Source organism: Heteronotia binoei, chromosome 19 (assembly GCF_032191835.1).
Source record: "Heteronotia binoei isolate CCM8104 ecotype False Entrance Well chromosome 19, APGP_CSIRO_Hbin_v1, whole genome shotgun sequence".
Classification (NCBI taxonomy): Eukaryota; Metazoa; Chordata; class Lepidosauria; order Squamata; family Gekkonidae; genus Heteronotia; species Heteronotia binoei.
Window position 1 is genome coordinate 30,082,684 of NC_083241.1, and position 15,928 is coordinate 30,098,611.

General features: G+C 52.0%; 1 protein-coding gene across 2 annotated transcripts; it reads right to left on the minus strand.

Annotated features, from left to right (window-relative positions):
- Window positions 1–1,150: 1,150 nt before the first annotated feature.
- SNX22 (sorting nexin 22) lies at window positions 1,151–15,600 on the minus strand. Of its 2 annotated transcripts, XM_060259775.1 has the most exons (7): window positions 15,259–15,600; window positions 8,219–8,302; window positions 6,872–6,976; window positions 6,697–6,782; window positions 6,078–6,110; window positions 4,341–4,414; window positions 1,151–2,019 (listed from the first exon to the last, which is right to left on the minus strand). In XM_060259775.1, the coding sequence occupies exons 1-7, from the start codon at window positions 15,385–15,387 to the stop codon at window positions 1,889–1,891; spliced, it is 642 nt and encodes a 213-aa protein (XP_060115758.1). In that variant the 5' UTR covers window positions 15,388–15,600; the 3' UTR covers window positions 1,151–1,888. The 2 variants fall into 2 exon arrangements, with proteins under 2 accessions (XP_060115758.1, XP_060115759.1); XM_060259776.1 differs by lacking the exon at window positions 6,078–6,110 and having other exon boundaries at window positions 15,259–15,355.
- Between the last annotated feature and the right edge of the window lie 328 nt (window positions 15,601–15,928).

Consider the following 15,928-nt stretch of genomic DNA (forward strand, 5'->3'; position numbering starts at 1 on the left):
AAGAACATACGAAGATGCCTTATACCAGGGTAGGAGCCACATAGAATAAACGTCAGATGTTTGAGAACTGCAAGACATGAATGTCAGATGTTTGAGAGCCACAAGACAGGAAGGAAGGTAAGCAGGCAGGCAAATAGATGGGAGGGAGAGGTAGAAAGAAAGCAACTTTAAATGCATTCTCCAAGCCACCAGCTGACGGGAAGATGGGAGCTTTGAGAGCCACACAACGCGTGTGAAAAGAGCCACGTGTGGCTCTCAAGCCGCAGTTTGGCCACCCTGTTCTAGAAGATGTAGAGATGGCCATGGTTTTCAAAGGGGATCAGACAGATTCACGGAGAGGTCTGTCAGCGGCTACTAGCCATGGCAACTAAAGGGAACCTCCGTATTCAGAGGCAGTCAACCAGTGCCAGGAGGCAACCTCAGCGGAAGGCCTGGGGTCTCTATGCCCTGTTGCTGGACCTCCAGAGGCACTGGTTGGCCACTGTGTGTGTGAGACTGGATGCTGGACTAGATAGACCCTCACTGGTCTGATCCAGCTCTTGCATTCTTAATCTTCCCCAGCATTTCTCAAGGGCTACGTGGAAAAGGAATTCCAGAGGTGGGGCTGGCCGATGCCTGCCTGCAGCAACCAAAACGAAAGATTCCCGTGGCACCATAATCTAAATCTTGGGTGGTCAAATGGTGGCTTGGGAGCCACATGTGACTCTTTCACAGGGCTTTTTTTTTTTTTTTTAGCAAGAACGCACAAGAATGCAGTTCCGGCTGCCTTGGCATCAAGGGGTATGGCCTGATATGCAAATAAGTTCCTGCTGGGCTTTTTCTACGAAAAAGGCCCTGCTCTTTCACACATATTGTGTACCTCTTGAATCCCCCACCACCCTATTGACTGGCTTGGAGAATGCATTTAAAGTTGCTTTCCTTTCCACCTCCCCCTATCTATTTGCCTTCCTTCCTCACTCGCAGCTCTCAAGCATCTGACGTTCATGTCTTGAGGCTCTCAAACATCTGACATTTATTCTGTGTGGCTCTAACATTAAGCAAGTTTGGGCCCCCGTGCTCTAGAAGCAAACTGGAAGCACCGCTTGATAGCAGATGCTTAGTCTCGCACAGAGTGCGAGGCAAACTTGAAACACTCCCACTAGCCGCCATCTTTCCAGTTCAACTACTTTTATTGCACAGCCCTTTCGATTAAAGACATCCTCCAGTGCACTGTGCAGGAATGCTGCTGGCTGCAGCGATTCACGTGACAAAGAGCCTTAAAGGTGTTCGTCTGGAAGAGATGCTCACCTGTGCACCTTCCCCTAGAAAAGTCTGCAGCTTTCTGGCAGGCCCCCATGATATAGTTAAAAGGTTCTAACTAATGCACATCACTTTCAGCCTTCTGTGATGACTTTGAGCAGGTGGCGCATGGTAGAAAACAGGCTGTGCACACAAGGACGGTCAGAATTGCACTTCAGCAAGTAGTGTGTCTCAGTCAGCTAGGGGGTCACTGCAGGCCACCCAGCTTGTGACAAGGTGTCTCCCCTTATCTCTAGCCCCTTTCTAGGGCAATACAGCAGGCCAGGTTTTAATCCCATGCAGCCCAAAGTAGCTGTCAGCTGTGAAACCCAGGGTGTCCTTTAAGACAAGGACGGCGTGAGCCAACCCCACCATGTGTTTGTGGCACTGTGCCCTCTCCTCTCCGAAAACAAGCTCCGTTTTCTGTCTTTGTCTCTGCACTACACACAAAGCGGCTTGTATATAGCGCCAGAGCCACACGTGCGCACACACACACACTTCTCTTTTAAAGCCGAGGGGCAGGTGCCCAAGACGTGTCTCCCCTCCAAGGGCATCAGCTGTGTCCAGCTCGTCACTTTCCTAGAATGGTCCCAAAGGAGCGGAAGGGACGTCAAGGCGACAGCAGAACCCTGGGCGGCTCCAGGCTGGGTCTCGCTAAGAACTTGGCATCCAGCCTGAAACCCGTCTCAGGAACGTACAGGGCGTGCAGCACTCCAGTCAGAATCACATCAGGAAGCACATCTGGGGAAAGGAAAGCAACATGAGCATCAAGCGGCCTTCCACTGAATCAGTCCCTTGCTCCATCCAAGCCAATATTTGTCCACTCAAACCGGCAGCCGCTCTCCCAGGTCTCAGGCTGAGGTCTTTCCCATCACCTACCGCCAGATCCTTTTTAACTGGAGATGCCAGGGATTGAACCTGGGACCTTCTGTGTACGTAGCCAATGCTTTGCCGCTGAGCTACAGCCTCTTCCCTGGTTAAGAACAGGCTAATGATGGCACAAAGCCTCTAGCGGTTGAGCAGCTGAGAGCTGAACAGAGAAGGAGAGTCTCCTGTCTGAATCTCCCCTCAAGCCCGCCTCCCCACCTGCAACTTGGGATAACTGACCTGCCTTGCAGAACTGATGTAATAACAGCTTTTTAAAAATTATCTGTCCCCACACGCTTGAAGCTGCTCAGTTGAAAAAACAAAAAAACGTAACCTGGCCAATATAAAATTAGCAGCAGTATCAATAGTCTTGCACCAGCTTTCCTAAGGGTGAAATGGCACAATGCACGCAGCTCTGGGTTTATGCACGCAGAGGGTTTATTTCATTTGCAGCTTGCAGGAACTCTGATTTCAGCAATCTGTTCAACCAACAGGAAGCCAGTTTCTGTGGGGTGGTGAGAGGCTGGGTGTCCCCCTGCAAGCATCCTTTTCTGCCTCCAAGCTTTTCCCTTCTCTAACCAAGCAGACGATAACAATACACACCGTCCCTTTGCATCCTATGCAAGCATTCTTTACAAAAGGCCACCTGCTTTCTGACTAGGATAAAAAGAGTCAGACTTCTCAGTTTCTACTCTATTTGCGTCTGGCGAAGGAAGCTTGGACTCCGGAAAGCTCATACCCTGAAACTCTGTCGTTCTCTAAGGTTGCCTCTGGACTTGAATCTAACCCTGCACCCCCAAGCTGCTCTTAACACCAGTGGGGAAGAAAATGCAGGAAAGTTTTTGGCAGTGAGGATGGAAGCAGCCTGGGGGGAACCAGTTTTCAGCAGTAAACTCTCCCAGAAAGAATAAAGTAGGAGTCAAGTGGCACTTTTAAGACCAAAGTTTTATTCAAAATGTAAGCTTTTGTATGCATGCACACTTCTTCAGCCCTTTTTTTTCCCATCTGAAGAAATATGCATGCCTACGAAAGTTTACATTCTGAATAAAACTTCGTTGGTCTTAAAGGTGCTACTGGACTCCTACTTTGTTCTACTGCTTCAGACCAACACGGCTGCCCACCTGGATCTATCTCCCCAAAAGAAAACAAATAAGCATCCACCTTGGGGCGACATTCATTCAGAAAGGCAGGAAATACATACTTTAGTTTGAAAAATTCATAGCCTCTACAGAAGTATTCTGTCTAAAACAGATGGGGTTGGGGGAGGGAGGAGAGAATTCGCACCAGCAGCGTGTCATTCCACAATCGCTCTTAAGGGGCTTCAGCACGAAGGGAAAAGAAGTGCCCCCTCTCAGGTCCCATGGGTTTCTTTCATACACACAACATGAGCTCCTCTACCAAAGCAAAAGAAGAACTGCAGATTTATACCCCGCTCTTCTCTCTGAATCAAAGACTCAGAGCAGCTTACAATCTCCTATATCTCCCCCCCACACACACACACACAACAGACACCCTGTGAAGTGGGTGGGGCTGAGAGGGCACTCAGCAGCTGCCCTTTCAAGGACAACCTCTGCCAGAGCTGTGGCTGCCCCAAGGCCATGCCAGCAGGTGCAAGTAGAGTAGGGGAATCAAACCTGGTCTGCACACTTAACCACTACACTAAACTAGCTCTCCAGAAAGCCGCTAGAAATAGTAAACTCTACATCACATAAGTATAAAGTGGCACAAGAGGGGAGGGAGGGGTTTTTGACTCCAGCTCCCTGAAGAGGCAACAATCTGTAGTCATGGTTCACTCCCCCCCCCCAAACTGGCAGCACAGAAATTGACCCTCCAGCACTCTAGATCAGAGGTCCCCAACATGGTGTCCACAGGAACCTGGGTGGAGCCAGGAGGGCCTTTTGCCCAGTAAGGCTTCTGATTGGCTGTGCAGATTTTGTTGCTTTTGAAGCCGCTGCCGCCACAGCAACAGAGGGATCTTCATTCTGTGAATGAAGGTAAACTGTGTGGTAGCCCTTCTGCGGCCGGCTCTGCCTTCCATGGCGGCTGTTTTGCGGTGGCCGATCTGTGGTTATGCCCACCGGGCTGTGTGAGAATTCCAAGCGTGTTTGCAGGTTCCAAAAGGTTGGGGACTCCCGCTCTAGATCTCCACTCCCAGCCTCTTTAGATTGAGAAAATACGTTTCCCTGTAGGCTTACCTTTGGAAGAGGGGAGCATATAAGGATCCCTGCGGTAGCTGATAACCGGCCGATGGGAAAGCAGGAAACTGGGACTGCAAGGAAACACCGTAGGTTTTTGTATCCGAACAAGCAGACGTGGCTCTTGCTACCACCAGAAATGGCCACCCTCTAAAGGAGGGCAGCTGCCCTGCTTGCAGAATATAGTGGGGCCCACCACCCATGGAGTTTAATACGGGGATATAAACACTCTCTTCCGTCTGTTTAAGTGGTGAACTGCAATATCTATCAGATGCAGAATTTGCCAGGCTGGCGATCCTTAAAAACGTTCTAGCCCAGGGCCAAATGTGCACATCCAGCAACACCCCCGCCCTGCTCTGGATGGCCCACGTCAGCCTGAGCTCCTCAGATCTCGGAAGCTAAGCAGGGTCAGTCCTGGTTAGTACTTGGACGTTGGGCCGCCAAGGCAGTCCAGAGTTGCGATGGAGACGCAGGTGATGGCAAACCACCTCTGAACCTGTCTTGCCTTGAAACCCCACCAGGGGGCCCCATAAGTCAGCTGCAACTTCATGGCAATTTCCGCCATCACCTACATGCCCCTGAGTACATACTTGAGTACATCTAGTCATAGCTGACTTAGGAGCTTTCCAGGCAAGTGAGCAGCAGAGGTGGTTGGCCATTGCCTTCCTCTGCAGAGCCTTCCTTGGTGGCCTCCCATCCAAGTACTAACCCTGCCCAGCTGCTCCCAGCAAGGGGCTTTGAAGGCAAGTGAGAAGCAGAGGTGGTTGCCCATTGCCTTCCTCTGCAGAGCCTTCCTTGGTGGCCTCCCATCCAAGTACTAACTCCTGCCCAGCTGCTCCCAGCAAGGGGCTTTGAAGGCAAGTGAGAAGCAGAGGTGGTTGGCCATTGCCTTCTTCTGCAGAGCCTTCCTTGGTGGTCTCCCATCCAAGTACTAACCCTGCCCAGCTGCTCCCAGCAAGGGGCTTTGAAGGCAAATGAGAAGCAGAGGTGGTTGGCCATTGCCTTCCTCTGCAGAGCCTTCCTTGGTGGTCTCCCATCCAAGTACTAACCCTGCCCAGCTTCTCCCAGCAAGGGGCTTTCAAGGCAAGAGAGAAGCAGAGGTGGCTGGCCATTGCCTTCCTCTGCAGAGCCTTCCTTGGTGGTCTCCCATCCAAGTACTAACCCTGCCCAGCTTCTCCCAGCAAGGGGCTTTCAAGGCAAGTGAGAAGCAGAAGTGGCTGGCCATTGTTTTCTCCTGCAGAGTCCTCCTTGATGGTCCACAATCCAGATACTGACCCTGCTTAACTTCTGAGCTCTGACTAGATCAAGCAATATCATACCATGCCATGTCGCACCACAAACCCGTGACCTGCAATAACGCACAACAAGACCAACAGCACTCCTTTGCTTAATATGCAGAATTCTGCAGTAAGCGCAAAATTGGGGGGGGGGGGAGATTTTTCCCCACAGGATTGACACAATCTGCGCAATCTTTATGCCACCACGTTGTGGAGTGGGGGTGTCTTCCAGCTGCAGAGAGTGCACACCTTCCTGGAGAAGGCAGGACGCTTCTGGGCTACAAAAATCAAAGCTCTCGATGTGAAAGGAACGGGCTGGGCAGCTAGAGCCACAGAGCAGAGAGAGACCCCTTTTGCCTCCCCATTTCTGGCAGGGAGTCAGAGTGCAGAGGTCAGCCTCTGCTGCTGAATGACTACACAGACCACCCTCCAAAAAGTACAGGGAAAGAGAGAGGCTTGCCTGAGATCCTGCAAAGCCAGGTCTCCCAAAGAGCTGCAAAGGAAGAACAAAAAACAGAGTGAGATTCAAATGCTTTGGTGGAGGGTTCAGAAACAAGAGCTCCTGGACCCTTGGAAAGAAGCAGCTACGGAGGCTTCTAAGATGCACTTCTGGTTGACTCCCTGGGGTGGGGACTGTGGCAACCCTGAGAAAGAAAGAAAGAACACCTCTTTGCCCCCCCCCCCACTCTGGCTATAAGAAGCAGGTGTGGCTTAAGAACACAAAAGAAACCATGTTGGATCAGGCCAATGGCCCATCCAGTCCAACACTGTACACACAGTGGCCAAAAAGCCAGGTGCCATCAGGAGGTCCACCAGTGGGGCCAGGACACTAGAAGCCCTCCTACTGTGCCCTCCCCAAGCACAAAGAATACAGAGCATCTTTGCCCCAGACAGAGAGTTCCATCTATACCTTGCGACCACTGATGGACCTCTGATCGAGAGGTCCAATCCAAACTGGCTTCTGCAGCCAGAGAGAACCTCAAGGAAACAGAGCAGGGGCTCCAGTCTCTCTGAAGGGAAGCATTGCTGACGCCCTCTATTCTATTCCTGGAGAAATGACCTCTCTGAAAAACACTTACCTGCTCTGGGAGTTCTGTTGGAAGTGCCAGAGTTTCAGGAAGTCCAGCAGTTCTCTGGGCAGCTCTCTGTTGTACAACAAGACCCCCTGCAGCCAAGAGAGCAGCCAGGCCCGGTAAGCCAGGGAGGGTCTTTCCCGCTTGGATGGCTCCCTCAGAGGTCAGCGTTGCTGCTTACCTGGAGGTAGGCCTCCAGGCCCTGGCGCCTCTGCTCCATCACCTTGGCCATCCAGTTGGGCACCCGCTTGGGCGGGAAGTCGGGGACTTTGCATCTCTTCTTGATCTAGTCAGGAGAACAGGAGAATCCTCTCAAAGAGGGCAACGGCTCCTCTGGAAAGGGCTACAGGGGGCCAGGCTGGGACATGATCTTCCTCTTTGGGACCCCTCCTTCCACTGGCTGTGGGTCACCCAGAGCAGCTGGGATAACCCAACTCTCTTGAAGTATTTGAAGGGCTGTCACTTAGAAGAGGGCATAGAGGCCGAGGCCTCCATAACAACATCAGAAGAGCCTTGGTGGATCAGAGCAGTGGTCCATCTAGTCCAGCATCCTCCCTCACACAGTGGCCAACCAGTTCCTCTGGAGGGCCAGCAACAGGGCATGGAGGCCGAGGCCTTCATAAGAACATCAGAAGAGTCCTGCTGGATCAGACCAGTGGTCCATCTAGTCCAGCATCTTGTCTCACACAGTGGCCAGCCAGTTCCTCTGGAGGGCCAACAACAGGGCAGAGAGGCCGAGGCCTTCATAAGCATATCAGAAGAGTCCTCCTGGATCAGGCCAGTGGTCCATCTAGTCCAGCATCTTGTCTCACACAGTGGCTAGCCAGTTCCTCTGGAGGGCCAACAACAGGGCATAGAGGCCAAAACCTTCATAAGAACATCAGAAGAGCCCTGTTATACGAATGCTTTGGCAACAGAGGAGAGGACTCGCAATCATGGATTTAAATTAAAGGTGGGAAGGTAGTGGCTGGATATTTGGAAAAACTTTTTTACAGGGAGAGTTGTTCAACAGTGGAATTAGCCCCCTGGGGTGTTGGTGAGCTCCCCCTCACTGGCAGTCTTGAAGCAGCAGCTGGACAAACACTTGTCAGGGATGCTCTAGGTTGATCCTGCATTGAGCAGGGGGTTGGACTAGATGGCCTGTAGGGCTCCTCCCAGCTGTGATTCTATGAACCTCATCAAAACCTGGCAGAGACCTGTCAACCCCAGATCTATGGGGCAGCGTTATTCTCAGAGCTGGAGGACTAAGCTCTCTCCACCCCCCTTGGCTTGGTGCATTCTTAAAAGGTGTTCAACAAAAGTACAAGACCCAGACATTCCCCTCAGCCCTTTTGCTACACCGGGGCAGAGTCCAGGTGTGTGCCACTAATTCCACCGACCTCTGATGGATGTAGAAAGGGGCTTCCTAAGCTATTCCATGCGGGCTGTTGTGGGGCGGCTGAGGGGGTGTCCCCAAGGTACCCAAGGGCCGGTCCTTCTCTCCTAGAGGATATGGACCCAGGCTGGAACTACGATTGCAGGTTCTCACCCGCTTGTGAAGGGTGTGGAATTCGCTGTAGCGCTTCTCCAGGGTGTGCTTCCGCCCGTTGCAGAAGACATCCACCTTGAACACCTGCAACATCAAGACACAGAGGTGTCAGACTCACCCATGCCAGTCTCCAAAGGAAGGTCTCGCACCTGTTGTTGGCCCTCCAGAGGTCCATCTAGTCCAGCACCCAGTCAGGCTGTCCACATGGCTGCAGTCCTGAAGGGTCTGCGTCCTGCCGCTAAGAACGACAGAAGAGCCCTGCTGAATCAGACCATTGGTCCACCTAGCCCAGCATCTTTTCTCACGCAGTGGGTAGCCAGTTCCTCTGGAGGGCCAACAACAGGGCACAGAGGCCGAGGCCTTCACAAAAACACAAGAAGAGCCCTGCTGGATCAGAGCAGTGGTCCATCTAGTCCAGCATCCTGCGTCACACAGTGACCGCCAGTTCCTCTGGAGAGCTAATAACAGGGCATAGAGGCCGAGGCCTTCTTAAGAACATCAGAAGAGCCCTGCTGGATCAGACCAGTGGTCCACCTAGCCCAGCATCCTGTCTCACGCAGTGGGTAGCCAGTTCCTCTGGAGGGCCAACAACAGGGCACAGAGGCCGAGGCCTTCACAAAAACACAAGAGCCCTGCTGGATCAGACCAGTGGTCCACCTAGCCCAGCATCCTGTCTCACGCAGGGGTAGCCAGTTCCTCTGGAGGGCCAACAACAGGGCACAGAGGCCGAGGCCTTCACAAAAACACAAGAAGAGCCCTGCTGGATCAGAGCAGTGGTCCATCTAGTCCAGCATCCTGCATCACACAGTGACCGCCAGTTCCTCTGGAGAGCTAATAACAGGGCATAGAGGCCGAGGCCTTCTTAAGAACATCAGAAGAGCCTTGCTGGATCAGAGCAGTGGTCCATCTAGTCCAGCATCCTGTCTCACACAGTAGCCAGCCAGTTCCTCTGGAGGGCCAACAACAGGGCACAGAGGCCGAGGCCTTCACAAAAACACAAGAAGAGCCCTGCTGGATCAGACCAGTGGTCCACCTAGCCCAGCATCCTGTCTCAAACCAGTTCCTCTGGACAGCCAACTGCAGGGCATAGAGACCGAGGCCTTCCCTTGATGTTGCCTCTTGGCACTGGGATTCAGAGCTTTAGTGCCTCTGAACATGGAGGTTCTCCCGCAGTCACCACGGCTAGTAGCCATTGCCAGACTTATCGTCCATGAGTCTATCTAATCCCCTTTGAAAGCTGTTTCTCCTGTGTTTCTCATGCTTCCTTCCCACAATGCATCGCTGGGTCTCCAAACTGAAGCAAACTCCACTTGACAAAGACCTCTTTCAAAACAGAGGTTGGCTGGGCTCCTAGCCAGGCGTGGGGAAGAATGCTAAATAAACTCCACTTGGTGCAAAGAGGGGACGTTTCTTCTGGGCCTGCGAAGCGTTTGTAGCTAGGGTGTGGGCCACATAAGCCTGGCCTGCTCCTCATGGTGATGCTTTAGATCAGGGGTGGCCAAACTGTGGCTCAGGAGCCACATGTGGCTCTTGAAGCCCCCACAACACCATTGCCAGTGGCTTGGAGAAGGCATTTAAAGTTGCTTTCTTTCCACCCCTTCCCTCCCTCAAACATCTGATGTTCGTGTCTTGCAGCTCTCAGACAACTGACGTTTATTCTATGTGGCTCTTATGTTAAGCAAGTTTGGTCACCCCGATTTAGATGTTTTGGGCCCCCAGAAGGGGGTTTACATGCAGAAACTGAGCTGGAAACCTAATGGGATGGTTGGATTCTCAGTCAGGCCAGAGGCCCACTTTTACCCATCTGGAGCCACTGCCTACCCATCTAATGCCCGCCCTGCACTGCCACAGAAATGCCCATGTCAATAATCCCTCCATAATGTGAAGTCTTGTGAGCAAAAATGTGAGCTACTGACATTAAAGTTGTGAGCTACTGCATATACTAGCTTGCTCCAGGACCATTTTTCTTGAGCTAAGACAAAAATGTGTGAGCTGGAGGCTAAAAGCCTGTGAGCTAGCTCACACTGACTCAGCTTAGTGGAAACCTCTGGCCCTTGTGGTCCGTCCTCTGCCAAGAAACCCTACAGAACCCTCAGAGATTCTGAACAGATGTGTGGTACAGCCCTCACTGAAGCATACCATCTTGGGATGGCATCTGATTCAAGACTTCTCCCCTGATCAACAGCTGCCCTGCAGTTAGAAAGCTAGCTCAGCAGGGCAAAGGCAGTTTTTTAACCCCTCTCCTTCCATGCTCCCTCACCCGTAACAAGGAAGAACCCATCTTCTGCCCAGCCCTGTTTTGGCCAAGGCTGTGCACACAGAGCAAACAGTAAAATCCAAGTAAAGATACTGCCGAGTGAAAAAGCAAATAAAGTTGATTGTGTGTGTTTATTTCATTTCCCCCAACCGCAGGGAAAGCATTTGTATTTTATGGCACAAGGATGCCGTTGTTTAGACTTTGAAATATTGCCCTCTAAGCCAAAGTCTGCCCAATTCTGGTTTCTGAGATTTCAGCTATTGCCCAAGTACCTTATGAGCTTATCCAAGTTCTGCTGTAAGTACTCAAAGAGCAGTCCTTGTCCTTTGAAAGAGAGAGAGTCAGTTTGGTGTAGAAGTTAAGTGTATAGATGATTATCTGGGAGAACCGGGTTTCATTCCCCACACCTCCCACTTGCAGCTGCTGGAATGGCCTTGGGCCAGCCATAGCTCTTGCAGGAGTTGTCCTTGAAAGGACATCTTCTGGGAGAGCTCTCTCAGGTCCACCCACTTCACAGGGTGTCTGTTGTGGGGGAGGAAGGTAAAGGAGATTGTAAACTGCTCTGAGACTCTGAGATTCAGAGTGGAGGGCAGGGTATAAATCCAACAGTGGAGGGCAGCTGTTGACCAGGGTATCATTATCTTCTTCAATCCCCAACCAAGTAGTCAACATTCCCATGGAACAGAATAAAGTCTGAATGTAGGCACCTTTAAGACCAACAAAGTTTTATTCCGGAAGGACGATGGCTCAGTGGTAGAGCATCTGCTTGGTAAGCAGAAGGTCCCAGGTTCAATCCCTGGCATCTCCATCTAAAGAAGGCCCAGAAAAGTTGGCATGAAAAACCTCAGTTTAATACCCTGGAGAGCTGCTGCCAGTCTGAATAGACAATACTGACTTTGATGGACTGAGGGTCTGATTCAGTATAAACCGGCTTCATATGTTCATATTCTGGGTCTAAGCCTTCCTGTGAATGCACACTTCTTCAGATACAGCGAAACAAGATATCATCAACCATTACATAAAGAGAAGGATTAATTGCCAGGAAGGGCTTGTTAGAGTCAAGATGCATAAATAACTGGGCGGTTATAGCGGAGATTGGATTAAAGTGGTTGGTAAGGTCTATGAGTAGCAGTAAATTAGCATACAAATACAAAAGTTAACAAACAGATGTGAAAACTGAGTCCATTGGCACCTCCAAGACCAACAAAGTTCAATTTTGGGTATAAGCAAGAACGGAAATATATCACATGCGTAGTTGCACACTTCTAAGATACACTGAACCAGATTTCTTCAAATGTTACATTTGAAGGGGGGCTTAATCGCCTTGAAGGACTAATTAGAATCAAGATAACTGAGCAATAAGTACAGATAAGTTGGAGTGACACATTTGGCAAGACCTGTGGATAGCAGTAAACAGATAATAAAAGAGCTGACGTGATGTGAGAACTGAGTTTGAGTCCAGTAGCACCTTTTAAGACCAACAAAGTTTAGTTCTGGATCTAAGTGAGAATATACGCTAGATCAGTGGTCCCCAACCTTTTTGGCCCCCGGGACCGGTTTTGTGCAAGACAATTTTTCCACGGACCAGCGGGGTGAGGATAATGGTTTTGGCATGATACAATTGTGCACTTTATATCTATTAGTTTGGTGTCATGGTGAAGTGTGCGGACTCTTATCTGGGAGAACCGGGTTTGATTCCCCGCTCCTCCACCTGCAGCTGCTGGAATGGCCTTGGGTCAGCCATAGCTCTGGCAGAGGTTGGCCTTGAAAGGGCGGACTCTTATCTGGGAGAACCGGGTTTGATTCCCCACTCCTCCACCTGCAGCTGCTGGAATGGCCTTGGTCCAGCCATAGCTCTGGCAGAGTTGTCCTCAAAAGGGCAGCTTCTGGGGAGAGCTCTCTCAACCTCACCCACCTCACGGGGTGTCTGTTGTGGGGGAGGAAAGTAAAGGAGATTGTGAGCCGCTCTGAGACTCTGAAATTCGGAGTGGAGGGCAGGATATAAATCCAATGTCGTCGTCTTCTTATTACTACTGCATTGTAATATATGATGAAATAATTATACAACTCACGGCCCAGTTGCTAACAGGCCACAGACCGGTACCAGTCCACAGCCCAGGGGTTGGGGACCCTTGTGCTAAATCACTCAGTTCTCGTTCATCTTGATTCTAATTAGCCCCAATTACTTATGCATCCTGACCCAATGTTCCCTCTAAGCTGCAGAGTCTTGTGAGCAAAAATTGTGAGCTCCTGGCATTAAAGCTGTGAGCCGCTGCATCAATGATTGTGCTCTGGGGTCATCCTTCCTGAGCTAAGACAAAAATGTGTGAGCTGGAGGCTAAAAATCTGTGTGCTAGCTCACGCTAACTCAGCTCAGAGGGAACACTCTTAACTAGCCCTTCCTGGCAACTAGCTCCCCCCCACCTATATGTAATGACTGAGGATGTCTTGTTTCACTGTATCTGAGGAAGTGTGCATGCACACAAAAGCTTGAATAAGACTACTGGTCTTAAATGGTGGCTCAGTGGTAGAGCATGTGCTTGGTAAGCAGAAGGTCCCAGGTTCAATCCTTGGCATCTCCAACTAAAAAGGGTCCAGGCAAATAGGCGTCAAAAACCTCAGCTTGAGACCCTGGAGAGCCGCTGCCAGTCTGAGAAGACAATACTGACTCTGCTGGACCAAGGGTCTGATTCAGCAGAAGGCAGCTTCATATGTTAAAGGTGCCACTGGATTCTAACTGTATTCCACTGCTTCGGGCCAACCCGGCTGCCCACCTGGATCTATTCCCCTGGAATGACTCTCCTTAAGCCACAAGTTTCAAAAACAGGATGCAAAAATAGTTTTGTAGCCAGATCTCAGGCACAGAAACACGAGAAACCTTCTGCCTTGTGGCCATCGGCCAAGTCTTTCATGTCAGAGCGAACAGTTACTTACTTGTGTGTGCCCACTTATTTAAAGCCCTGGAGGGGAGGACTCTTAGAGCCGGGCCTCAGGGGAGGGCGAGCCATAGAAAACAACTCTCTGCTCGCAGTCAGAAGTTTGCAAGCGTGGGGGGAGATTTATTCAGTGCCCCTCAATTTGTGTCAGATGCATGATTTGTAGATCAGGGGTGGTTGTGGGGGATACACTCCCTTAAAGAAATCACTGGGCTGGAACCCAGCTTTAAAAAAGGAAAACTTTCCCTGCTACTGTCTGTACCGATGCCACGATCCCTCCACAGTGCCGGATTAAACCCTGTGGAGGCCCCTAGGCAGTCGAACTCTCAGGGGCCCCCTCGCAAATTATCTCACTGCAGCCTTGCAGGCACCTTCTCCAAAGCCCCTCCGACAAAGCTGCAAGGGAGAGGCAAACTTGGCGATGTTGCCAGCAGCAGCCACACCAGGCAAGTCAAGCAAAGAGCGGCTCCAGTCGCTGGTTGCGTGTGCAGGCTGGGAGGGCTGCAGGCACGGGGGGGGGGGGGGGGAGCCAGCCTGGGGCCCCTAAAGGCGTGGGGGCCCATAGGTCAGTGCCTATTTGGCCTAGTTGCTAATCCGGTCCTGTCCCTCCATTCAAAGTGGAGCTCTTCCTCACTAAAGAAAGCCAAGCTGATCCAGCCCTTCCCTCGCACCACGCAGGAACCGGCCCCACCCGCTTAACTAAACAGAAAAGGAGGGACTCTTACTCTCCCCCTCCTGGAAGGAGGAGAATGATTTCATGTCCCTTGTTTACAGAGTCCAAGTCATGCTATCCCGTTTTTGCTGCCTTGCATTTTCACACCCCCGCCTGTCACGGGCCAAGAAGCTGACACAGGGCCCGCTTGAGGGGGTTACTCATGTTTCCCAACACAGCCAACTCCTTGACCCACAGCTCCTTGGGAGGCCTACAAAATAACTCCACGACTTAGCATCCCCATCGTCCTCTGAAACAGGGATGGCCAAACTGCAGCTGGGGAGCTGCGTGTGGCTCTTTCACGTGGCTCTTGAAGCCCCCACTGCCCCTTTGGCCAGCTTGGAGAAGGCATTTCTCTCTTCAAATCACTCCTCCAAACCAAGGCAGCTCCAGCTCACACATTTTTGTCTTCGCTCAGGAAGGAGAGCCCCAGAGCGCACTAACTGATGCAGCAGCAGCTCCCAACTTTAACGCCAGTCGCTCACAACGTAGAATGTTTGCTCACAAGACGCTGCAGCTTAGAAAGAACATTGCCTGGGACCCCCAATTAAAAGCTTTGCTGCGTTTTAACACACCCACCCCTGCGTGGCCACGGGGCCCGCTGCGAATAACTGAGTTTGCCGGGAACAACTGATACCAATTCCGCACTAGAGCTTTAATCCTGGTTTAACTCTGGCCCCAAGCTGACTTTCTCCACTAAAACCACAGAGTCATAAAGTTGGTTTCTATGATTCTAGTGTAGAAAGTCAGTTTGGGGACAGAGTTAAATCAGGATTAAAGCTCGAGTGCGAAATGCTTGCCGTGAAAGCGCGAGCAACTGAGTTTGCAGAGAAAAAGCCGCGCCCCTTTCCATCGGCGCGCAGCAGGCTGCCCGTCTGAAAGTGCCCTCAACCAACACGCGCAACTGCCTCGGCTTTCTTGCTCGCTCCGCTCCGCAGCCCCCTTGATCTTTGCAACGCCTCGCCAGCCTCGGGCCGCCCGGTCTCCTCGAGAGGAGGCGAGGGAACCAGGGCTAGGCTGGGCCTCCGAGCCGCCCTTGCAGGCCCCAGGGAGCGCCCAGGACTTGGCCGGGTCGCCCTCCCAGCCGGCCGGACCTCCTCTCCAAGCGCAGCGCCCGCCCACCCGTCTCTCTCACCGTGTGCGCCTTGTCCGGGCTCCTGTCCAGGTCAGCGGCCCGCAGCCCCACCGAGGGGACGGTCACCTCCAGCTTCATCGCCCCTACGGCCAATTTCAGCCCCTGCCAGCGTCCCAGGGCCTCATTCATTGCCCGACGCCCCGCCCCGGGCCGGGCCCGCCCCGCCGCCTCCCTTCCTCCCGCCTTGGCTGGCTGGCTGGCTCGCTGTACTTTCCATACACGCAAAGAGCACGGGCAGCTAAAGGGAGCCGCCTGGACGCTGAGCCCGGCGCTTTGCACGCTTCCCTGGCCTTCCTTCGCGCTTGCAGGCGGGCTGCGGCGGGCCTCTGAGCGTGCGCAGAGTTCGCTTCGTCCCAGGCTGCGATGCATTAGGCCTTTATGGCCAAACTGGCTTAACGGAAGAGCCACATATAAACGTCAGAGGTTTGAGAGGCTCTCAATGAGAGCCACTGGACAGGCAAGCAGGCAGGCAAATAGAGGGGGTGGGGGGAGCGAAAGGTGGAAATAAAGCAACTTCGAATGCATTCTTCGAGCCACCAGCTGGCTTGGAGAAGTGATTTCGAGAGAAATGCCTTCTCCAAGCCGACCGACAGGGCAGTGGGGGCTTCGGGAGCCACACAATATGTGTGGAAGAGCCACGTGAGGCTTCTGAGCCACAGTTTGGCCAGCC